The sequence below is a fragment of the Mya arenaria genome, chromosome 12 (assembly GCF_026914265.1).
Source record: "Mya arenaria isolate MELC-2E11 chromosome 12, ASM2691426v1".
NCBI classification, from domain to species: domain Eukaryota; kingdom Metazoa; phylum Mollusca; class Bivalvia; order Myida; family Myidae; genus Mya; species Mya arenaria.
The window spans coordinates 39,761,098-39,787,338 of NC_069133.1; the positions used below are offsets into that span (position 1 = coordinate 39,761,098).

The 26,241-nt window shown below is 35.1% G+C and overlaps 1 protein-coding gene across 1 annotated transcript in view; it reads right to left on the reverse strand.

Annotated features, from left to right (window-relative positions):
- Positions 1-1,497: 1,497 nt before the first annotated feature.
- LOC128210677 (uncharacterized) overlaps positions 1,498-26,241 on the reverse strand; it is a 41,608-nt gene continuing 16,864 nt past the window's right edge. The window contains exons 7-16 of the mRNA XM_052915027.1: positions 25,772-26,071; positions 20,711-20,965; positions 20,082-20,414; positions 19,542-19,796; positions 19,054-19,290; positions 18,158-18,934; positions 17,691-17,945; positions 17,315-17,446; positions 5,658-5,754; positions 1,498-4,775 (exon numbers count right to left, since the gene is read on the reverse strand). Coding sequence (XP_052770987.1) covers positions 4,766-4,775; positions 5,658-5,754; positions 17,315-17,446; positions 17,691-17,945; positions 18,158-18,934; positions 19,054-19,290; positions 19,542-19,796; positions 20,082-20,414; positions 20,711-20,965; positions 25,772-26,071 — 2,651 coding nt within the window. The 3' untranslated portion in view covers positions 1,498-4,765. The remainder of the gene's footprint in view (positions 4,776-5,657; positions 5,755-17,314; positions 17,447-17,690; positions 17,946-18,157; positions 18,935-19,053; positions 19,291-19,541; positions 19,797-20,081; positions 20,415-20,710; positions 20,966-25,771; positions 26,072-26,241) is intronic.

The following is a 26,241-nucleotide window of genomic DNA, read 5'->3' on the forward strand; positions in this document are numbered from 1 at the left end:
GTATAAGAATCCACTCATTCTGGATGAGGCGCCAGTGGTATTAGCATCCACTCATTCTGGATGAAGGGCCAGTGGTAAAAGCTTCCACTCATTCTGGATGAGGGGCCAGTGGTAAAAGCCTCCATTCATTTTGGATAATCTACTAGTGGTATAAGCATCCACACATTCTGGATGTGGGGCGGGTTGTATAAGCATCGACATACACTGGATTAGGGACCAGTGTTATAAGCCTCCACACATTCTGTCTGTGGGGCCGGTTGTATAAGCATCCACATACACCGGATTAGGGGCCAGTGGTGATTTACTGTTCATAAAATGGACGATTTTTGACATAAAATGTATGAGATTGTGAATCTGTACTTTGACAGATGTTGTCACATTAATCAAAGATGTTTCATACGCAATTTCAACTTACTTCCACAAAAACTCACCAAGATAATTGTGAAAACCTCAAAAAGTGTTCGGATTTGTACCGTCAACCAGTATAACAAAGTGAGTCTTCGTGGGAATTTTTGACGATCGTTATATATATGAATATATAATTTTCGTGACCCTATTGCTGACTATGAAAAACTGTAAGGAAAACGTGTAAAGAATGAAAAATACCTTGATTGTTGACGTTTTGCTAGTAAGTGTGGAACCGTTTCAGCAGGTGCACGTGACGCATTCTTTACCATGGTTAAGTACACGCAACACTTTGTATCATCATACAAACATGGTCACAATGTTATCTTATAGTGTGTCAAACAATGAAACAATATTCTGCGTAAATTTCCGTGATAACTCTATCATCCTTACATACTGTGCTATTTATCAAAATTTCAGTCATTACTTGAAAACAAGATTACCGTTTTAAGACTTGCATAACTTTATTATAAGCCAATTAGTATAACCTATATTGATAAAATTGTCCTTTTCTTAAATTTGATATAGGTTCTAAAATGGGATGAAGTATGACATTTCCTGAACACAACGAACTCATTAGTATATGACGTTAAAACTACGTATCAGTGCCGAATGTAAGAAAAGAAAGGTTTGAAGACTCTAAAACTTGAATGCTCATAAGCCATCCAAGATACTTGGAAAATTCTTCATCATGTTGTGGGTCACGTTAACAAAAACACATTATGATCAATAAACTCAGTTCAATATACACTATCAATAACTTGAATAATGTATTGCATTATTTAATGTCTAAACCAACATAGATATATGTAGCAGGCTTAAAGGCATCTCAAGTACCAAAATGTATATTTTGATCTCAGCAGAAGAACGGCTGATCGAACACTACAAGTTGTTTGGTTTTGTCTTTTCTTTTTTAATCGAAAGATAGACATAGCTTAACATTTTTATAACCAGAATTATGAACCCGTGTATATTGCCCTTGGCAACATATGCAATAAGTTTTATAAAAAAAACTTTTAAGGGTTTTTGAGTTATTTTACAGAATTTTGTGTCACCATGGCTACCACTCCGACTTTTATTTAAAACAACAGATGACGTATTACATTTTATTCCTGGAATATATAGCATATATTATATACATATTCAGTAAAGAAGTAATACATTTATATTAAAACACAAAATCATGAATATTGTTGATTGCTAAGGAAGAACAACCGTAATTGGAATCATTTCAAACTTTGATCAGGGTGTAGCTGTGTAAGCTCATATATACTCGCACTCGGGCCTTGCCAATTCGGCGTGTACTCCGATAAGATTTTTAGTCATTTTACATCTTTAGAGCATAGTGCACAGACAGAATGTTACCCTGGTAAGACTACGCTTCTGTATCAGAACTGTCACGTTGGACCCCCATTTAACGTCCCTCCCGGAAGACAATTTTTACAGTTAAGTGTGTTACCACTTGGCCACGGAACCGCCATTTTGACCAGGGGCTGTTTTCAATATTTTGACACGCCACAACAATTCCATTTTCTCCATTGGCAACTTATTTTTAATTTCCAATCAAAACGCTTGGACTGTTATGTTAAAACTGCACTCTCACTATCGTTTTTACAACTTTTTTTGTCTTGGAATGAGCCATTTGATAAAAGACTGCTAGTAAAATATTAGATCGCAGATTTTCATATTTCAGTTCGAAAACTAATGTTTTATGGTTTAAAGCGTTACTAACGGTTTAAGAAAAATGCCTAAGACATCAATTTTTGAACTTAAAAAGGAAACTATATGACAATTTTTAACAGCAGTCTTAAATGAATGGTTTACATGCATTTTCGCATAATTTCGCTCGTTCAGAGGCTAAAAAATAAATAAAAAAAATGTCAAAACGTTTAACCTGTGAGAGTGCAGCTTTAAAATAAAGCGAAATATAGGGTGTTTATAGAATACAGCCACAGCGTAATTATTCTCTAATGTGTATCATTTCTTGCATTGTTTTTTAAACAAACAAAAAAAGATTTACCGTCAATGAACAATATTATTCAAACTTGAATAATCCCACCCTTTTTCAAAACTATTGAAAGATAAGACATCACATGCGAGACAAATAGTATTATCAACTTGTACTGAAGAGCCATATGGTAAAACATTTGAAACAAAATGTTTTGAACGCGTAAAATTTGGAACATTAAGTATAAAAAATGAAAAATAAGCTTAAAAAATATCACAACGTTAAACCATCACTGTCTAAAATAAGTATTTACAATCGACTGTTTCAACCGGGCCTACAGGTAATAAAATATTCAAAGAAACTTATAGATATATGTATACATGTATTTATAACTTTTTAATAAAAGACAAGTAAGTAAAGATAAAAAAAATAATATTTGTACTTCGATGGATTCGAACATGTTCATTGAAACCTCGACGTATTTGTATTCCTGTTCGTTACAACATTGACTAAAGTATAAAAATTGATGAGATTCATGTTGGGGTTTTCAGGATGTGTTTCCTTAATTTAAAATAGCTCACAAATATACATAATGTTATAATATACACAGCAGAAAAGCAAAATAGAGTTAATATGGAAAACAAATCCACACATACATCATCGGATAGCCAACTATGTTTTGCAACCTATTTCAAATGGGATCCATTAACCTATGAAGTGTCAAATGTCAAACTATTGGTTCCATTTAGATAATGATATGGGCATCATTCTTTAATGCCCTTGTACGAGTAAAGTTTGAGGTAATATTTCCGCTTTTAAATACGTAAATGAGTGAATTTATTATACATACGTCAGTCTGTTCCAGTCTAGATTAGCATACAAAAGAATTGGTAAAACTAAAGTGGCACTCTTATTCAAAATCAATGTTTATGTGAAAAACTACAGAACCAAGCTCAGTAGCCAAAAGTTTAAACGTAAAGCCCTTTTAGTGGGACAGGGTAAAAGCTAAAGACGTAAAACACAATCATAAACAAGAAACATGGAACAACAGCACAAAACTCGACAAACAAAACACAGTGCATATATACTATATAAGAAAATAGGTAAGGTTATTAAGGATTGTTAGGTAGCCCATTGGAACGCTCAGTAAATGTACATTTACTTGGCGTTTAACCAGTTAACGTGCACAAACCTCACTCTTAACCCAACAATCCTGAATAAAGTAAAAACGTTGAAGTTAAACTTATCAAAGTATACATTAACTTGAGGAAACAAATAATAATAAACTAATATGTAAACCCAAAGCACTTCAATGATTAGGGGTCACAACTCTAACTGCAAACGGAGAAGTACACTAAAGAGTACAAAGATGCACATACATGTATATAAAAACATACATATTGAGTGATTATTACTAATAACAGGATTGAAACTGTGCAACACATACAACACCAGATGATATTTTTTTTAAATCGATTTCTTAGAATTAAACATACCAATATTGACTATTACAGATTACAGCAGTTAGCATACATATGAAATAAACATTTTACTAATAACACGCTTATAGGTATCACACATAATATTGAGTGATTAATTACTTAGAACAGGATTGAAACCGAGTATTGTATAGCTTTAAACGCCGAAATATTAAATAATTGGTAAGTGCTAAATATTTAGTGATCTACTATCGTCTTAAAAGGGAGAACAAACATGTTTCTATTTTTTCACATTGAACTCAGTATCCTTCATCAGAACTATTGTTTTTGACATTTATTTATCCTTTTTGGTATATTTAAACAAGTGTACTAATTAAGGGAAACTTGATAAGGGAGTAATAGTGCATCTTTAAGTAAAATTATCATAAAATACGATGGACTTAGGTTAATATAGATAACAAAATAACAAAGACGTTGCATACGATATTGTGATGGCAATAGCATTAAGAAGACCAGTCCTTGACCTGGCAATTTCTGACGATTTCTTACTTTTTCTAGGATATCTGCATTTAACTTTGATACTAATTTCCATGTCATTGATTTAACACAAAAAGGCAACACATACAGCACTTGATAACACCAGATGATATTTTTTTTTAAATCGATTTTTTAGAATCAAACATAGCAATATTGACAATAACATATTACAGCCGATCGCATACATATGTAACACATTTTTACTAATAACGCTCATAGCTGTAAAGTTATTACACAAATCACATGATAAACTGTATCGAATGTTTTCTGAAGTCCTGGCATAATCATCTGTATAGAAACCCTTAAAACGTTGGGTTTAACTCGCATAATCCGTAACGTGCATGAGGCAAGTATCAGTGGTGCAGTTTCTTCTTTTTTTGAAATATTAGCAAAATGCTTGGCAACGATCGTCTCTAGCTGAGTGTACACTGCTGATTCAATTATATCTGAAAGAAATATATAAGATATTAACAGGTTTAAATGTGAGCCATAGATCCATAATTTACCTTGATATTATTTACTTGTTAGCCTCTTTACAATCACTTGTCACTTCTAGGCACGTGGTTGTGCCGGTAATTTAATTGTTAATGGAATTATATAATAAGCATCTTTAGAAAATGTGCAGCATCAAGTTCTAACTTGATTCTGATGTAGACCAGCGCTTGTGTTACATTTAAGCTTGCTGAGTTTCTTACAGTAAAATATTATCAGTTTTATGTGACCTGATGACATAACAATCAATAGGGGTCATCTACTAGTCACGCCCAACATCCACGGCACATTTGAATATCGTCGATGCAGGCAAAGTTACCTTTTGCACAAAGTTTTCGTGTACACTGTCATTTTGACCTTGACCTTTGGACCAAATGACCCCAAAATCAATAAGAGCCATCTGCTGATAACATCAAACATCCATGTCCAGATTGAGAATCATAAGTGTATGCACTGTCTAGTAAACACTAGGAAATCTATTCGTTTTCAAGACAAATGTGACCTTGATCTTCGACCTAATGATCTCATAATCAATAAGGGTCATCTACTGGTCACACCCACAACCTTTATGTTAAGATTAAGGGTAATATATGCAAGCATTGACCAACTTTTCGCATTTAAGGTCAACTTGACCTTTGGCCTGGTAGTCATGAACAACCTATATACCAGGTTTGAAGTTCCTTGATTGAACGGTTCTATAGTTATTGAGTGGAAACAAAAGTGTAGCATACGGACTGACAAACGGAAGCACTGACGCGCAAGGCCCAAACCAATACGTCTACTTTAGAAGGGGGAGACATAATTAAATATAATTCATGCCTGAATAGTTCACGTACCTTTGCTTGTTACGACGACCCGCTACATTGTCCGATACTTCCGATTCGGGCATACAAAACGCATTACTTGTCTGCGAGTTCCAGACGTCTGATCCTACTGAAACACATAAAACTTCTGAAGTTCAGATACACACTGACATATGATATGGCTTATTGATAGTGTGTAACACCATTGGCCCTCGTAAGGATTTATAATACATTTTTGTGTATGCCATCATTTTACTCTAGTAACTAAGTGGTCGAACAATGCAATAACGTTTACTTTAATTGAGTCATAAAGGCAACCGGCAAGTATCGATTTATTATTCTTGTGATAGCTGGAACAGTCAATCATTTTATTTTTTATTTAAAATGTCACGAGATTTTTAAAATAAAAATTAGCACGTAGTTTCGGGAACAGTCACACCCATTTCGAAAACTTTGGAAGTGACAATGCAAAAAGAGACAGCAGAAAACGTAAAGGGGGGTGTAAACAATTGCACGACCTATTGGCGCTGTTGGAAATTAAATTTGAAAATACTCCTCAAATTACGATGAACAATACCCGTAAAACCAACATGAAGATTATGGATGTGAGCGAGGTGAGGGACGAATCCATGTTGTGATTGACGCGGTAGGTGTACTTTATCCTAAAGCCCCTGTGGGAAAACCTTGGCAAGGACAAAATACTTGCTAAACACCGAGGAGGGAGAGGGGGTGACCCGAGGCCTGTTAAAACTGTAAACAATAGTGTTAACTCGCACATCGTGAGAAAGTGAAAACAAATAAAGGCGGCAGAACAGAGTGAAGACTGCATAAACATAAACCGAGAGAAAGTGCATGGTTTTTAATGGGTCAGCGTTTGTACGAACTCACAGACAAGAACAATTTTAGTTCGATATTTATGAAAATGTAGCACAGTACATCAGTGAGTATAGATCGAAGTGGGTAAAGAAGCGCTCTTATAAGTTGCGTGTCAAATAATGTTTTTTAAATGATTGTTTTCAGAGCGTGATACAATGGTCGTTTATGTTTATATGTTCACACACATTGTAATGTGTTAAACTGCAAATCGGTCATCAAACAACTAATCTCTAAGAAGACCTTGCGCGTTTGAACTTTCCAAACAACTGGTCCTCCTAACGTTGTATTACATGGTCTAGAGTTTCTTTTAAGGCTATTAACTGATGATACCAACTATGTAAAATAAATATTCATCAATCTGTCATACATTTACTGTTTCGAATCCGTACAGGGTACGATTGTTGTTTGTATTAGGATTTATAAGTTTTCACACCCCTTGTAACATTTTTTTATTTGCACATCTGTCTTATAACATTTAATTTCTAGGATAAACCTCGCCCATTTGGACTGCCCAGATAGCTGGTTTTCTTCTATCATACACGATATAATATATTGAACATTTTAAATTTATTATAACAGATGAATGTTGGTATAATAACAACGTAACAACAACTATTCAATGCACATCTGTTGTTGTTGTAACACGTGATTTTAAGGTGTTTTTGTATATCAACTTGCTTAAAATAATTAAAGTATTAAGTGGATCTAAGCTTTTGAAGCTTTTTCTTGCATGCTCGTATGCTTACACCTGCTGCGGTTTTTTCCCCCTTGTTTCCAAATGGAAGGGCTAATATCTAAAAAATTAGCCCATCCATTTGGAAATAAGAGGAAGACAAAAAATGCAGCAGGTGTTAAACATGCATATATTTGCAGTTAAGAGTGACATTTCGGGGTGGTGCGACCTAAATTGTTTGTTTGGCATTTGCAAACAAGCTTGTCTGAAATCGAAATGAGTTAGAGAACATACACCTACGCGTGTTAAGGTTCAAGGACTTAAAATCGCAGAAATAATTAATGTTTTTCTTTCTATTCAAATTTATTCCGTCCTTCCTAAATATATCAACGACATATTATTTTTGTTATGAACTTGGAGACTTGAATATTTAATTAGCATAGTAGACATTGTGTCTCTAAACAAGATTGTAGTGACATTGTGTCTCTTAACAAGATCGTAGTGACATTGTGTCTCTAAACAAGATCGTAGTGACATTGTGTCTCTTAACAAGATCGTAGTGACATTGTGTCTCTTAACAAGATCGTAGTGACATTGTGTCTCTAAACAAGATCGTAGTGACATTGTGTCTCTAAACAAGATCGTAGTGACATTGTGTCTCTTAACAAGATCGTAGTGACATTGTGTATCTTAACAAGATCGTAGTGACATTGTGTCTCTTAACAAGATCGTAGTGACATTGTGTCTCTTAACAAGATCGTAGTGACATTATGTCTCTTAACAAGATCGTAGTGACATTGTGTCTCTTAACAAGATCGTAGTGACATTATGTCTCTTAACAAGATCGTAGTGACATTATGTCTCTTAACAAGATCGTAGTGACATTGTGTCTCTAAACAAGATCGTAGTGACATTGTGTCTCTAACCAAGATCGTAGTGACATTGTGTCTCTTAACAAGATCGTAGTGACATTGTGTCTCTAACCAAGATCGTAGTGACATTGTGTCTCTAAACAAGATCGTAGTGACATTGTGTCTCTTAACAAGATCGTAGTGACATTGTGTCTCTGAACAAGATCGTAGTGACATTATGTCTCTTAACAAGATCGTAGTGACATTGTGTCTCTTAACAAGATCGTAGTGACATTGTGTCTCTTAACAAGATCGTAGTGACATTATGTCTCTGAATAAGATCGGAGTGACATTGTGTCTAGAAACAAGATCGTAGTGACATTGTGTCTCTGAACAAGATCGGAGTGACATTGTGTCTCTTAACAAGATCGTAGTGACATTATGTCTCTTAACAAGATCGGAGTGACATTGTGTCTCTAAACAAGATCGTAGTGACATTGTGTCTCTTAACAAGATCGTAGTGACATTGCGTCTCTAAACAAGATCTTAGTGACATTGCGTCTCTTAACAAGATCGTAGTGACATTGTGTCTCTGAACAAGATCGTAGTGACATTGTGTCTCAAAACAAGATCGTAGTGACATTATGTCTCTTAACAAGATCATAGTGACATTGCGTCTCTTAACAAGATCGTAGTGACATTGTGTTTCTAAACAAGATCGTAGTGACATTGTGTCTCTTAACAAGATCGTAGTGACATTGTGTCTCTAAACAAGATCGTAGTGACATTGTGTCTCTAACCAAGATCGTAGTGACATTGTGTCTCTTAACAAGATCGTAGTGACATTGTGTCTCTAAACAAGATCGTAGTGACATTGTGTCTCTAAACAAGATCGTAGTGACATTGTGTCTCTGAACAAGATCGTAGTGACATTGTGTCTCTTAACAAGATCGTAGTGACATTGTGTCTCTTAACAAGATCGTAGTGACATTGTGTCTCTAAACAAGATCGGAGTGACAATGTGTTTCTAAACAAGATCGTAGTGACATTGTGTCTCTTAACAAGATCGTAGTGACATTATGTCTCTAAACAAGATCGTAGTGACATTGTGTCTCTTAACAAGATCGTAGTGACATTGTGTCTCGAAATAAGATCGTAGTGACATTATGTCTCTTAACAAGATCGTAGTGACATTATGTCTCAAAACAAGATCGTAGTGACATTGTGTCTCTTAACAAGATCGTAGTGACATTATGTCTCTGAACAAGATCGTAGTGACATTATGTCTCTTAACAAGATCGTAGTGACATTATGTCTCTGAACAAGATCGTAGTGACATTGTGTCTCTTAACAAGATCGTAGTGACATTATGTCTCTGAACAAGATCGTAGTGACATTGTGTCTCTTAACAAGATCGGAGTGACATTGTGTCTCTCAACAAGATCGTAGTGACATTGTGTCTCTTAACAAGATCGTAGTGACATTATGTCTCTGAACAAGATCGTAGTGACATTGTGTCTCTGAACAAGATCGTAGTGACATTATGTCTCTTAACAAGATCGTAGTGACATTATGTCTCTGAACAAGATCGTAGTGACATTGTGTCTCTTAACAAGATCGTAGTGACATTATGTCTCTGAACAAGATCGTAGTGACATTGTGTCTCTTAACAAGATCGGAGTGACATTGTGTCTCTCAACAAGATCGTAGTGACATTGTGTCTCTTAACAAGATCGTAGTGACATTATGTCTCTGAACAAGATCGTAGTGACATTGTGTCTCTCAACAAGATCGTAGTGACATTATGTCTCTGAACAAGATCGTAGTGACATTGTGTCTCTTAACAAGATCGGAGTGACATTGTGTCTCTAAACAAGATCGTAGTGACATTGTGTCTCTTAACAAGATCGTAGTGACATTATGTCTCTGAACAAGATCGTAGTGACATTGTGTCTCTCAACAAGATCGTAGTGACATTATGTCTCTGAACAAGATCGTAGTGACATTGTGTCTCTTAACAAGATCGGAGTGACATTGTGTCTCTAAACAAGATCGGAGTGACATTGTGTCTCTTAACAAGATCGTAGTGACATTATGTCTCTGAACAAGATCGTAGTGACATTGTGTCTCGAAACAAGATCGTAGTGACATTATGTCTCTGAACAAAATCGTACTGACATTGTGACTCTTAAAAAGATTGTTGTTACATTGTGCCTCTAAACAAGATCATAGTAACATTGTGCGCATATAAACAAGATCGTAGTGACATTGTGCTTCTTAACAAGATCGTAGTGGCATTGTGACTCTTAAAAAGATCGTAGTGACATTGTGTCTCTAAACAAGATCGTAGTGACATTGTGTCTCGAAACAAGATCGTAGTGACATTGTGTCTCGAAATAAGATCGTAGTGACATTATGTCTCTAAACAAGATCGTAGTGACATTGTGTCTCTAACCAAGATCGTAGTGACATTGTGTCTCTAACCAAGATCGTAGTGACATTGTGTCTCTAAACAAGATCGTAGTGACATTGTGTCTCTAAACAAGATCGTAGTGACATTGTGTCTCTTAACAAGATCGTAGTGACATTGTGTCTCTGAACAAGATCGTAGTGACATTGTGTCTCTGAACAAGATCGTAGTGACATTATGTCTCTTAACAAGATCGTAGTGACATTGTGTCTCTAAACAAGATCGTAGTGACATTATGTCTCTTAACAAGATCGTAGTGACATTGTGTCTCTTAACAAGATCGTAGTGACATTGTATCTCTTAACAAGATCGTAGTGACATTGTGTCTCTGAATTAGATCGTAGTGACATTGTGTCTCTAAACAGAATCGTAGTGACATTGTGTCTCTTAACAAGATCGTAGTGACATTGTGTCTCTAACCAAGATCGTAGTGACATTGTGTCTCTAAACAAGATCGTAGTGACATTGTGTCTCTTAACAAGATCGTAGTGACATTATGTCTCTTAACAAGATCGTAGTGACATTGTGTCTCTTAACAAGATCGGAGTGACATTGTGTCTCTAAACAAGATCGGAGTGACATTGTGTCTCTAAACAAGATCGTAGTGACATTGTGTCTCTTAACAAGATCGTAGTGACATTATGTCTCTTAACAAGATCGTAGTGACATTGTGTCTCTTAACAAGATCGGAGTGACATTGTGTCTCTAAACAAGATCGTAGTGACATTGTGTCTCTTAACAAGATCGGAGTGACATTGTTTCTAGAAACAAGATCGTAGTGACATTGTGTCTAGAAACAAGATCGGAGTGACATTGTGTCTCTAAACAAGATCGTAGTGACATTATGTCTCTGAACAAGATCGTAGTGACATTGTGTCTCTTAACAAGATCGTAGTGACATTGTGTCTCTAAACAAGATCGTAGTGACATTGTGTCTCTAAACAAGATCGTAGTGACATTGTGTCTCTAACCAAGATCGTAGTGACATTGTGTCTCTGAACAAGATCGTAGTGACATTGTGTCTCTAAACAAGATCGTAGTGACATTGTGTCTCTAAACAAGATCGTAGTGACATTATGTCTCTTAACAAGATCGGAGTGACATTGTGTCTAGAAACAAGATCGTAGTGACATTGTGTCTCTGAACAAGATCGGAGTGACATTATGTCTCTTAACAAGATCGTAGTGACATTGTGTCTAGAAACAAGATCGTAGTGACATTATGTCTCTAAACTAGATCGTAGTGACATTGTGTCTCTAAACAAGATCGTAGTGACATTATGTCTCTAAACAAGATCGTAGTGACATTGTGTCTCTTAACAAGATCGGAGTGACATTGTGTCTAGAAACAAGATTGGAGTGACATTGTGTCTCTAAACAAGATCGTAGTGACATTGTGTCTCTTAACAAGATCGGAGTGACATTGTGTCTAGAAACAAGATCGTGGTGACATTGTGTCTAGAAACAAGATCGGAGTGACATTGTGTCTCAAAACAAGATCGTAGTGACATTATGTCTCGAACAAGATCGTAGTGACATTGTGTCTCTTAACAAGATCGTAGTGACATTATGTCTCTGAACAAGATCGTAGTGACATTATGTCTCTTAACAAGATCGTAGTGACATTATGTCTCTGAACAAGATCGTAGTGACATTGTGTCTCTTAACAAGATCGTAGTGACATTATGTCTCTGAACAAGATCGTAGTGACATTGTGTCTCTGAACAAGATCGTAGTGACATTATGTCTCTGAACAAGATCGTAGTGACATTGTGTCTCTTAACAAGATCGTAGTGACATTATGTCTCTGAACAAGATCGTAGTGACATTGTGTCTCTTAACAAGATCGTAGTGACATTATGTCTCTGAACAAGATCGTAGTGACATTGTGTCTCTGAACAAGATCGTAGTGACATTGTGTCTCTGAACAAGATCGTAGTGACATTGTGTCTCTGAACAAGATCGTAGTGACATTGTGTCTCTGAACAAGATCGTAGTGACATTGTGTCTCTTAACAAGATCGTAGTGACATTGTGTCTCTCAACAAGATCGTAGTGACATTGTGTCTCTTAACAAGATCGTAGTGACATTATGTCTCTGAATAAGATCGGAGTGACATTGTGTCTAGAAACAAGATCGTAGTGACATTGTGTCTCTTAACAAGATCGGAGTGACATTGTGTCTCTTAACAAGATCGGAGTGACATTGTGTCTCTAAACAAGATCGTAGTGACATTGTGTCTCTTAACAAGATCGTAGTGACATTATGTCTCTGAACAAGATCGAAGTGACATTGTGTCTCTTAACAAGATCGGAGTGACATTGTGTCTCTAAACAAGATCGTAGTGACATTGTGTCTCTTAACAAGATCGGAGTGACATTGTGTCTAGAAACAAGATCGTGGTGACATTGTGTCTCTTAACAAGATCGGAGTGACATTGTGTTCCGAAACAAGATCGTAGTGACATTATGTCTCTTAACAAGATCGTAGTGACATTATGTCTCTTAACAAGATCGTAGTGACATTGTGTCTCTTAACAAGATCGTAGTGACATTGTGTCTCTGAACAAGATCGTAGTGACATTGTGTCTCTTAACAAGATCGTACTGACATTGTGTCTCTTAACAAGATCGTAGTGACATTATGTCTCTGAATAAGATCGGAGTGACATTGTGTCTCTTAACAAGATCGTAGTGACATTGTGTCTCTTAACAAGATCGTAGTGACATTATGTCTCTGAATAAGATCGGAGTGACATTGTGTCTAGAAACAAGATCGTAGTGACATTGTGTCTCTTAACAAGATCGGAGTGACATTGTGTCTCTAAACAAGATCGGAGTGACATTGTGTCTCTAAACAAGATCGTAGTGACATTGTGTCTCTTAACAAGATCATAGTGACATTATGTCTCTGAACAAGATCGTAGTGACATTGTGTCTCTTAACAAGATCGGAGTGACATTGTGTCTCTAAACAAGATCGTAGTGACATTGTGTCTCTTAACAAGATCGGAGTGACATTGTGTCTAGAAACAAGATCGTGGTGACATTGTGTCTAGAAACAAGATCGGAGTGACATTGTGTCTCGAAACAATATCGTAGTGACATTATGTCTCTTAACAAGATCGTAGTGACATTATGTCTCTTAACAAGATCGTAGTGACATTATGTCTCTTAACAAGATCGGAGTGACATTATGTCTCTGAACAAGATCGTAGTGACATTGTGTCTCTAAACAAGATCGTAGTGACATTGTGTCTCTTAACAAGATCGTAGTGACATTATGTCTCTTAACAAGATCGTAGTGACATTATGTCTCTTAACAAGATCGTAGTGACATTGTGTCTCTTAACAAGATCGTAGTGGCATTATGTCTCTGAAAAAGATCGTTGTGACATTGTGTCTCTTAACAAGATCGTAGTGGCATTATGTCTCTGAAAAAGATCGTTGTGACATTGTGTCTCTTAACAAGATCGTGGTGGCATTGTGTCTCGAAAAAAGATCGTTGTGACATTGTGTCTCTAAACAAGATCGTAGTGACATTGTGTCTCTAACCAAGATCGTAGTGACATTGTGTCTCTAACCAAGATCGTAGTGACATTGTGTCTCGAAACAAGATCGTAGTGACATTGTGTCTCTTAACAAGATCGTAGTGACATTGTGTCTCTAACCAAGATCGTAGTGACATTATGTCTCTTAACAAGATCATAGTGACATTGTGTCTCTGAACAAGATCGGAGTGACATTGTGTCTCGAAACAAGATCGTAGTGACATTATGTCTCTTAACAAGATCGGAGTGACATTGTGTCTCTTAACAAGATCGTAGTGACATTGTGTCTCTTAACAAGATCGTAGTGACATTATGTCTCTGAACAAGATCGTAGTGACATTGTGTCTCTAAACAAGATCGTAGTGACATTATGTCTCTGAACAAGATCGTAGTGACATTGTGTCTCTTAACAAGATCGTAGTGACATTGTGTCTCTGAACAAGATCGTAGTGACATTATGTCTCTGAACAAGATCGGAGTGACATTGTGTCTCTAACCAAGATCGTAGTGACATTATGTCTCTGAACAAGATCGTAGTGACATTGTGTCTCTAAACAAGATCGTAGTGACATTGTGTCTCTAAACAAGATCGTAGTGACATTGTGTCTCTTAACAAGATCGTAGTGGCATTATGTCTCTGAAAAAGATCGTAGTGACATTGTGTCTCTTAACAAGATCGTAGTGACATTGTGTCTCTAAACAAGATCGTAGTGACATTGTGTCTCTTAACAAGATCGTAGTGACATTATGTCTCTAACCAAGATCGTAGTGACATTGTGTCTCTGAACAAGATCGTAGTGACATTGTGTCTCTGAACAAGATCGTAGTGACATTGTGTCTCTGAACAAGATCGTAGTGACATTATGTCTCTTAACAAGATCGTAGTGACATTATGTCTCTGAACAAGATCGTAGTGACATTATGTCTCTGAACAAGATCGTAGTGACATTGTGTCTCTGAACAAGATCGTAGTGACATTATGTCTCTTAACAAGATCGTAGTGACATTATGTCTCTTAACAAGATCGTAGTGACATTGTGTCTCTGAACAAGATCGTAGTGACATTGTGTCTCTAACCAAGATCGTAGTGACATTGTGTCTCTTAACAAGATCGTAGTGACATTGTGTCTCTGAACAAGATCGTAGTGACATTGTGTCTCAAAACAAGATCGTAGTGACATTGTGTCTCAAAACAAGATCGTAGTGACATTGTGTCTCTAACCAAGATCGTAGTGACATTGTGTCTCTAAACAAGATCGTAGTGACATTGTGTCTCTAACCAAGATCGTAGTGACATTGTGTCTCTTAACAAGATCGTAGTGACATTGTGTCTCTTAACAAGATCGTAGTGACATTGTGTCTCTTAACAAGATCGTAGTGACATTGTGTCTCTTAACAAGATCGTAGTGACATTGTGTCTCAAAACAAGATCGTAGTGACATTATGTCTCTTAACAAGATCGTAGTGACATTGTGTCTCTTAACAAGATCGTAGTGACATTGTGTCTCAAAACAAGATCGTAGTGACATTATGTCTCTTAACAAGATCGTAGTGACATTGTGTCTCTTAACAAGATCGTAGTGACATTGTGTCTCTTAACAAGATCGTAGTGACATTGTGTCTCTAAACAAGATCGTAGTGACATTGTGTCTCTGAACAAGATCGTAGTGACATTGTGTCTCTTAACAAGATCGTAGTGACATTATGTCTCTGAACAAGATCGTAGTGACATTGTATCTCTTAACAAGATCGTAGTGACATTATGTCTCTGAACAAGATCGTAGTGACATTATGTCTCTTAACAAGATCGTAGTGACATTATGTCTCTGAACAAGATCGTAGTGACATTGTGTCTCTTAACAAGATCGTAGTGACATTGTGTCTCTGAACAAGATCGTAGTGACATTGTGTCTCTGAACAAGATCGTAGTGACATTGTGTCTCTTAACAAGATCGTAGTGACATTATGTCTCTTAACAAGATCGTAGTGACATTATGTCTCTTAACAAGATCGTAGTGACATTATGTCTCTGAACAAGATCGTAGTGACATTGTGTCTCTTAACAAGATCGTAGTGACATTGTGTCTCTGAACAAGATCGTAGTGACATTGTGTCTCTTAACAAGATCGTAGTGACATTGTGTCTCTAAACAAGATCGTAGTGACATTGTGTCTCTTAACAAGATCGTAGTGACATTGTGTCTCTGAACAAGATCGTAGTGACATTGTGTCTCTTAACAAGATCGTAGTGACATTGTGTCTCTAAACAAGATCGTAGTGACATTGTGCCTCTAAACAAGCCCGAAGTGGCATTGTACCTGTTAACAAGATTGTAGTTGCATTGTGTTTCTAAATATGATCGTAGTGGCATTGTGCTTCTATTAACAAAATCGCAGTGCCATTGTGTCTCGAAACAACATCGTAGTGACATTGTGTCTCGAAACAAGAGTCTAAAAAAGACTGTAGTTACATTGTGATCTAAAAAGATCTTAGTAACATTGTGGCTCTAGGAAAAATCGTTGTAACATCATGCTTATTAACCTATTTGTAGTTACATTGTGACTTTAACAAGGACCGTCGTTTCATTATGCATCTCCACCAGATCGAAGAAACACTGTTCCTCTAAACAAGATCGTAGTTACATTATACTTCTAAGCAAGATAGTAGGAATAGTATGCATCCAAACTGCTTTTTACTGATAGTGTGCCGCTAAACAAGATCATAGATACATTATGCGTCTTAACCAGATCGAATTAGTGCCTTTAAACAAATTGGTAGTTCAACTGTGTACATTACTGATCGTAGTCCTTTTTTGCCTCAAAACATAATCCAAGTGACACTGTGCAATAAACACAATCGAATGTACATGAGGCACCTTAATCAGATCGTAGTTATATTGTTTCTTTTAACAAAATCGTAGTAACAATGTGCATCTAAACAAGATCATGCCTATAGTTTGCATATAAACCAGATTGTAGTACCATTAAGCATCTAAACAAGATCATGCCTATAGTTTGCATATAAACCAGATTGTAGTACCATTAAGCATCTAAACGAGATTGTAGTAAAATTAAAATTGTGCTTCTTAACAAGATCGCGGTGAAATTGTGCTTTGAAATCATTATTGTTTCTGTAGGTTCCATTTAATCATTTATGGTTGCACATACATTAAATTATGATAAGTAATGCGGTCATGGTCTAAATATTCAACACCAACATGATGACAACATTTGTGGTTCTAACAAAACGTAACTGTGGGTTAAAGATTATGTACCTTCTTCCTCCTTAACTGAAACGTTGACTGTTTTGCTAGTTTGCCGTGTGGAGCGGTTTGGTTTAAATAAGGTGACGTCAATTTCTTTTCTGTGTATTTTATGATTTCCCCTTTGAACAACTCTTTGTGCAACTGTAAACAACATGCATAAATATAGTGAAGAAGGGAGGACTTTCCAGAAAAAAATATTTTAATTTAATTAGAAAATGTAATCTTATTTTACCTCGAAAATCTCAATGTAAGCTTTGTTTCTGTACATGCACAACTTAAAGTCATATTCAGTTCTCTATTAAATAAATAAATGAATCTATTCATCAATATGTGATACAAGCTATAAGCAACTGTGTACAAATCATAGTTAGAAAAGTTGTGCTACCTTCCTCATCCTCGAATGTTATATATACAGAATTTTCCTCTATATTAAACGTAACACTGTCTTCAACGACACCTCCACCTCCCGATTTCCTGTTGATTTCAAAGTACATTTCCAATGACTCTAAGCAGTCCTCATTCACAACGTCTGGTGGACCCTTTACAATGATTGTGTCTAGGCGTTTTGGTACATACCGAATCACAGAAATTTTTTGTTTCTTTAGATAATGTGGGCAGTATTTTAAGACCAATTCGACATCTGAAACAACAAATGTATCGATGAAAGCTTATTTGTGTCCGTATCGAGGAATGTTTAACAATACAGTTTAAATACCTATAAACTTGACAAGTTAGAGAAAGTACGCAAATTGTTTAAGTGAAACATCAAAATGTTTCAGTTTCAATGAATATTGGGAAAAAAAGAGTTCAATATATCGATTGCTTTCTAAATAAAATATTAAAAATACCAACGGCCTGGCTCAGCAAATTCGATCACAGCATTTCTGTCTTCCTCATCAAAATCAACACCAATAACTTCACATGACTTCAGCTTCTTCGCTTCAAAGTACATTTCTAATATCTCCTCGTCAATGCCTTCAGGAATGTCTTCCACAAGTATCTTTGTTTGAGTACCATCAAACTCTACAAAGTTTTTAATCATCTCATCGTCCGATGTCTCTTCCTTTTCATCTGAAGTGGTTTTAATAATGCCTTCAAAATCACGTATAAGTGGATCAACAACGTGTTTCATGCCAACAACTAATATTTTCCCCTCTTTCTTGGACATATAGACTGCAGCAGCATCCGGCTGATCTAATGAAACATCTAATAGTTTTGGCGTGATTTTCTCCCACAACTTCTCCATAATAGGCATATTTTTTTCAGATATCTTGTCCATAAAATTGTTGAAAATTAGTTCTGCACAATACTTCCAGTTGGATGCCAATACAATGCAATCTTTGACGTCAGTCGTTAATGAGCATGATAGCTCTACCGATGGGGATTCCTCAGACCAGGTAATCGTTGCATGACACATGTTCATCTGCGCTTCGAGAGCTATTTTAGCCATCTGTGAACTTTGGGTGAATCTTTTTTTCAATTGGCTCACAGATATTGAAATGGGCTCAGGTAATCGAAACCATCTGTTAACCGAGTCCCCTTCTGCTCTTGCAATACATTGAATGTATCTTTTAACTTCAACAGTATTTCCACCCAACTTTTGCTCCTTACACAAAACAGAATCCACAGCTGTAAAATGCGAAAAAAGACATGCAATATACAATGCATTAATATGAAAGAAAAATGACGTAAACGAATGAAATACACATTTAAATTGATTGAATAAAATACAATATTTAGTTAAGTACTTTTGTAATCATTGAAGTAAACCAAACAATAGCCTTGGGTTTTGAACATCTCGATTTTGCTAACAGGTCCACCGTTGCTTCTCTTCTTATTTTCAAAGTACAGCTCTATCATGTCTTTTGTAGCACTGTCGGAAATGTTAGACACGAGGATGCAGTTTGATATTGGAACACAGGCAACTTTGAGGTAAGAGCCTTCCAAAGGCTTGCACTTGCACACCAGTTCCAATAATACAAGGTCTAAAGTATATATGACTATTCCGTTAACAGTTTGCGATATTGAACATATAGATATAACAATATTATAATCAATGTATAACAATGAAATAAACAGAGCGGAAAATAATTGGTAAAAATTAAGTATGTAACATCCAACTTGTAAACTTAGCGGTCAGAGAAGGACTAAACGCTCAACAATCATTCCACCAATAATAGTCATTAAACTTGCCAAATAAAACGACAATCTGTAATTATCCGTAATAATAACCCACCAATGTCCTGCTCTGTTGTTACTATTGCAGTATCATCACAGTCTGCATGGTAGGTAAGACTTCCTTTCACAAGATTGCAGTTAGCTCGAGCTTCGAGAAAAAGTCCCAGTACACTTTCTGTTATTTTGTCGTTTAGCCCTTTAAACAGTATCTTGTTTGTGTAGCTAGGCGGAGGGACGGGTGGGGTGTACAAGGATACTGAAAGGTCAACTCCATCGACTGTGTGGTGTTCACGCTCTGCTACAGCGTTTGCAACTGGAACGAAATTAAAGAGATTAATAGTCATATGGTAATACAAAAAAGGTTTTTCTGAAATTGCAGGATGTTCAAATGTATTTCTTGGAAATTTCAAGAATCTTTCAGCTAAAGGAAATCTTTTATAAAGCTTACTATCAGTAACTAAAGATGACATCTTCATTCACGATCAGTGAAGTCGCTTTTTACCGAGTAACTCACTTTCAAGTTATATAGACAAATTTGTTTTAAAACGTTTAGTACAAATTCGAAAAAACAACCACATTAAATTATAATAGTGTTTACCTTCTTCCTCCTTAAACCGGATGTAGATTATATCATCGTCCTCCTCATCCGTGTATCTGTTCTCGATATCCCCTCCTCCGGCCTTCTTCTTGTTTTCAAAATACCAGTTCACCGATTCCCGGCTGCTGATCTTGTTCATACCTCGGACACGAATTGTCTTAACCGGTTCTTGTTTAACTTCTCTGTGCTTTACGGAACTGCTTCTGGAATCCAAATTGCTCGTTTGCCTTCGAAATACCGATCTTTTTGTTGAGCGTTTCGGTTTGAATAAGGTGACTTCAATTTCTTTTCTTTGTATTTTATGATTTCCTCTATTAACAACCCTTTGTGCAACTGCAAAATAAAGGTTTTATTCAGAAGTCTCAAAATTACTTTTTGCTTCAGGAGCACCTTCAGGAATGTAAATCTAAATTCAAAAAAAGAAATGTCATAAAATAATTATTTTGTATTTAGGAGAACAAGAAACGATATTCTTATTTTATTTATAAAGTTCAATTCTACAAAGAAATCGATGCAGGAAAAGGTCAGTCAGATTCCTAATTTAGGTATAAATGAGTCTACTCAATTGATAGAAGTAATAGCTAGAAACAAGTGTACTTCACAAATCATAGTCAGATAAGCTGTGCTACCTTCCTCCTCCTCGAATGTTATATACACAGCATTTTCCTCTGCACTGAACGTAGCACTGTCTTCAACAACACCTCCGCCTCCACATCTCCTCTTGTTATCAAAGTACATTTCCAATGAGTCTAAACAGTTCTCATTCACAATGTCTGGTGGACCCTTTACAATAATTGTGTCTAGGCGTTTTGGAACATAAATCTGAACAGAAACCTTTTGTCTTTTTAAATGATGCGGGCAGTGTTTTAAGACCAATTGGACGTCTGAAAAAGAAATAAATCGGCTATGTTTAATCAAAATTTAAATATAAAAATGCTCATAGTTTCAAACAATTACTGCATCGAATCTTTGAAAAGTTTGCATAAGGTAATCTGAATAGTATTCCTTCGTCTGCAGATAGAGTTAGGATCCCTTATCATTGAAGTACTTGGGATTCACCTATTAGTTTATTATTGTTTCTTTTATTATTAAGTTTACTCAAGTTAGTGCATACTTCGATAAGATTTACTTTTTGCGTTCTTACTTAATTCAGGGTTGTTGGGATAAATGTGAACTAGTTTAAACCCACAGTAAATTTACATTTAACTGACCGTTCCAAGGCGGTACCTAACAATCTTTGATAAACACCCCTATATTAATAGTTGATACTAATCATAGAAGTTCTTGGGGCTTACCTATTAGTTAAATATTATTAATTACTAAATTATTAGGTTTCCTTAAGTCAATGCCTACTTTCCTAGAACTTTTTTATTTTATTCGGTTTTCTTGGGATAAGAGTGAGGTTGTGCACATAAACTAGTTTAAACCCCCAATTTATTTTACTGACCGTTCCAAGGCGGTACCTACAGGGTGAGGAATAACGTGACTTCAACGGGGTTCTCACATTGGTCACACCGCTCAAAACCGATGTAAACAAGCAAGAAAGTGACAGTAATTCCTATATATTTTTTTTTAGAGAAAAGATAGGAAAATATTTCTTAGCCTATAAAAGACTTTGATATTTTCTGCTTCTACACGTGTGAACTATTTTGGATTTTCTTGTAGTATAAAGATGCAATCCTTGGCCAAAATTTCAACTTGACGAAATTTTGTAGTAAGATGCAACGCTGAGTGCGCCGTGATTCTTTGTTTTGTACACATTTCTTAGTCAATAATAATTGTTCAGAAACGTTAAAAAGTTAGTTTTGCTCATAACGTTCATAAAAAGAAATGTTCGTTAAATGTTATTTCAGTTTTTTTCAATAAATATATAATTTTCAAAAAATGCTGTTGTAAACTTCAATGTTATATTTGCTGCCGTTAGCGTCGAAGTCTTCTCATCTTTATAACGCTGACTATTTTAATCGGTATGCTAAACAAACTTATCATAACATGCTTATATCATTCTATTTAATAGTTTGTATTGGCCTCTCATTTGTAACGAGAATGTATACAACCTAAAACTCTTATTCATGGTATGAATTTACATCAATTTGATCGATTTGAAAATGATCAATTTATGTTGCATGAAGGCCATCAAAGGAACACTCATATTATTCATTTATTCAAATGCATAAAGGCCATAGGCACATGATCATACACCGATGGAATTCATAAAATATATTATTAATTGCACTTCTATAAATCAATCGTAGGTCACAATATATATAAATACACGTTTACTTATTCATTCTAACAAGGTACTTTCGAAACACAAATTGAATAGTACACATAGAATATAACACAACCATACCATAGTTAGGTGACAGTGGTTACAAATATCATTTAAATGTGTTATTTAACATCATTATAAATGTAACAGGGCTCTCAATTCAAAAGCCTTGTGGATAAACATTGATAATTTCCTTTGAAAAGTCTTATTTGTATTTGTAAAAGTTCAACGAATTTGGTTATATTTGGTCTATTTAAATAGTGTTTATGCATGTACTGTCTTCTTAAATAACTAAATAAAGTACAATCAAACAAGAAAAGAAATAAATCTACTATTTATGGCAAACTTGACTCTTCCTTCCATATTCAGATATATGAGTAGGTTTGTGCCATCTACCGGCCTCAATTTCTTTTCCGTGTGACGAAAGTCCAGTTCTCGTCAACATTTCCTAAATTTAACTGTATTAACAGCACACAAAAATGGCTGTAACTTACAATCTGCAAACAATACACACGCTTTGGCTCAAGATGATTTGTTAAATTCAGCAAACCATTTTTGTACATATACATTTTAGTCTCAGTTTCAGTTCACATATAAATATATATTAAAATCACCAACACTTTGAAATAACCATGCATCATAAAATCCTAGTGATTGTAATATATCCATAAGAACGTTTGCCCATCACTTGTTACATAATGATATATTAGTTACAGTAAAACTAGCTTTTAATTAGATGGATATTTGTCTTCATAATTAATGTTTAGTAATTATTGTAGGGCATATTTGATTGTCAATGAATGCGGAAGTGGTTGACAGCCGACCTGGTACAAATGTACAGTTATTTATAAATAGTCATGTTAATTACTAATACGTGTATGCTTTGGGTTGTAAAGCTGTCATATTTAGACTATTTAAGTTGCATCATTTTCGATGTAAACTCAGATAGGGCTAGAGAGGGCTAGGAAAGAGCCCTGTGGTCCTTTTTGGACTGGAAAAGGTTGTGGGATGAGCTTAAATGCTATGCTGTATTTAGAACTGATTATTATACTTAGAAAGAACGTTGTACCATAAAAAACTAACATTCGAACAATTGTTGTTTAATAACCAAAAGACTTCCAACAAATTGAGTGAACAGTAACATTACGCGACACACTAACTTTTTGGCATCTTTCTTAATTTCTATACGGTTTTCTTTAAACAGCTTTAACATATTTAATGTAATCACATAGTAAAATATTTAACAAATAATAATCACATTTACAATTCCGATAATTAGTTATGGTGTTCTACCATGTTCTCAATACAGAAAATTCAGTTTAGGTTATTACACCAAGCATTTCTTTACATAACTTGAAATAAACTCTTTTTAACTTAATTCTGTCTTGTTGACAGAAAACTTCACAACCATAGTTTAAAACAAGATATATTTATTTATCAATCAAAGATAAATAATGGCATGTTGCTTTATTAGGAAAATTTACTAGGTCTGAATTAAACTTGAAAAAGTCTTCATAGCTTGTCCTGAACAAGTGTCAAATGTTGTGCTAAATAATCCACCAGTGCTAAATACTATTTATTCACAATTTTAAACTCAAGCCCTTGATACAAAAATATTAAATTTCGCCTAATGTTTCAGCCTTTTTTTTTAAAAGAAAATACCTTTGTTTTATTTGCATTTACACTAATAGTTAAGTGAAAAACTTTCTATCTATAACAATAATCTCTTAGCAACAACAGGTCATTGTGTAACTCACTTTTAGATCCTGATAAAATAGCCCGCTTAATGCGTTTCCTTTTTGAAAAACAAAACTACAGCTTTTTAAAAACTCAGATAGTTTTGTAGTTTGTGAACACATTTTCGATGTATAATGTATTCAAAGTTGTACAAAGGACATGCTAAACCACAATGGAATATGAATATATTGATGTACACAACAACATAAATATACTTATGTAATATGCAAACATATAATATATCAAAGAAATTGGTATTGCATCCACTACATCCATAACTTAAAAGGGTTCAAATTTTACATTATGAGCATAATTTCACCAAAAGGGTTTGGCTTATATCATAAAATAGAAATAAGTAGTTTATAATGACGTCACATACAAATAAAATGAATCAAACCAGCAACACATGTAATAATTTATTTCTTCACTTCAATAGTGCAATGATTAAGTGTACATTAACACGTAGTTCAGTCATTTTTTAACTGTTGAATTTCTTTTAAAGGACGATGTACATGGATCGGAGTTGGCTGGAGTATATCTTGTCTTCCATTTGAATGTACTAATCACTGCATCAATTTAATTTATCCGTCTTTTGTCGAGATTTGGTGAAACATATGTGGGTTGAATCCGTCTCATACAGAGGGACGATGGATAATTTGGACGTATCACCATGACGGCTAACCTGGAACTTAAATTTAACATTTTAAAATCAATCAAGTGGATGGATATACATTCATTTCATGAAAGAAATATCACTTGGAATTATAGTTCAATGTTGAATGCATTATCGTCACGGTTGATAGAATAGTTCAAACCACTTATTAAATAAAATAAGCATTGTTATGAGAAGAATTCACGTTAACAACAGCATATATAAAATTCACTTTAACAACAGCCTTTCTTGAAATATTGATATTCATAACAATAACTAAAAGACATTTTACAAACAATTAGTTTAATTAAAGAAATGAACAAAATTAATATTTTAACATATGTATGAGTTATTAAATATTACTAAATACTAAGAAATGTATACAAAACAAAGACTCACGGCGCACACAGCGGTGAATCGTTCTATAAAATTCCGTCGAGTTGAAACGTTGGCCAAGGACAGCAAATCCATAATATTTCACATTTGCAGAAGCAAAAATTAGCGTAATCTTTTATATATGCTAAGAAATATTTTCTTATCTTTTCTCTCAAAAAAGGTATTTAGGAATCACTGTCACTTTCTCGCTTGTTTACATCGGTTTTGAACCGTGGTGAAACATGTGAAAACTCCATTGAAGTCACGTGATTCCTCGCCCAAATCTAACAATTCTTGATAAACACACCTAGTTTTATGTAGTATATATGCACTGTGTTGTTTGTGGACTTTTGTGCTGTTGTTCCGTGTTTCTTGTTTGTGATTTTGTGTTTGCCATTAAACGGGGTTTATGTTTTAATTTTTGGCTACTGAGCTTGTTTCTGAACCTTTCTTTATTAATAATAAAAAACAATTAACAGATTTAAGATTCTTTAGTTCAAAAAGTTTCAATCTGGATAGATATAGAAAAATAATGATATAATCTAACGAAAATATCAATATACTTTTTTTTTTAAACTGAAATTACGTCAAATAGCCATAAAATGCTTCAATTCATCTTGAGAATATGTATGAAGCTATGTTAAGAATACTAACGGCTTGGTTCAGCGAATTCGATCACAGCATTTCTATCTTCCTCATCAATATCACAATCAATCACCTCACAGCACTTTAATTTCCCCACTTCAAAGTACATTTCCAATGCCTCAACGTCAATGCTTTCAGGAATGTCTTCCACAAGTATTTTTGTCTGCGTACCATTAAACTCTATCCCATGTTCACTCATCTCATCGTCCAAAATATCTTTCTGTGCATATATATTCTCTTCGAGTTTTTCAAGCTGAACTTCTACACCCCTCATCTTAAGTGGACATTTACTGAGCACGTGGTCAACAGCTGAAACACAATTGCCAAAAAACAAACTCACACAGATTGTTAATCGATAAAACATGAAATTTCTTAAACGTATAGGATCAAGTTTTACTTTAACCAATTTTAGAATTATGCCCTACATTCGATTGAAAATAACTCAGATCGATAACTAAAGATGCACTCTTAGTTCCATA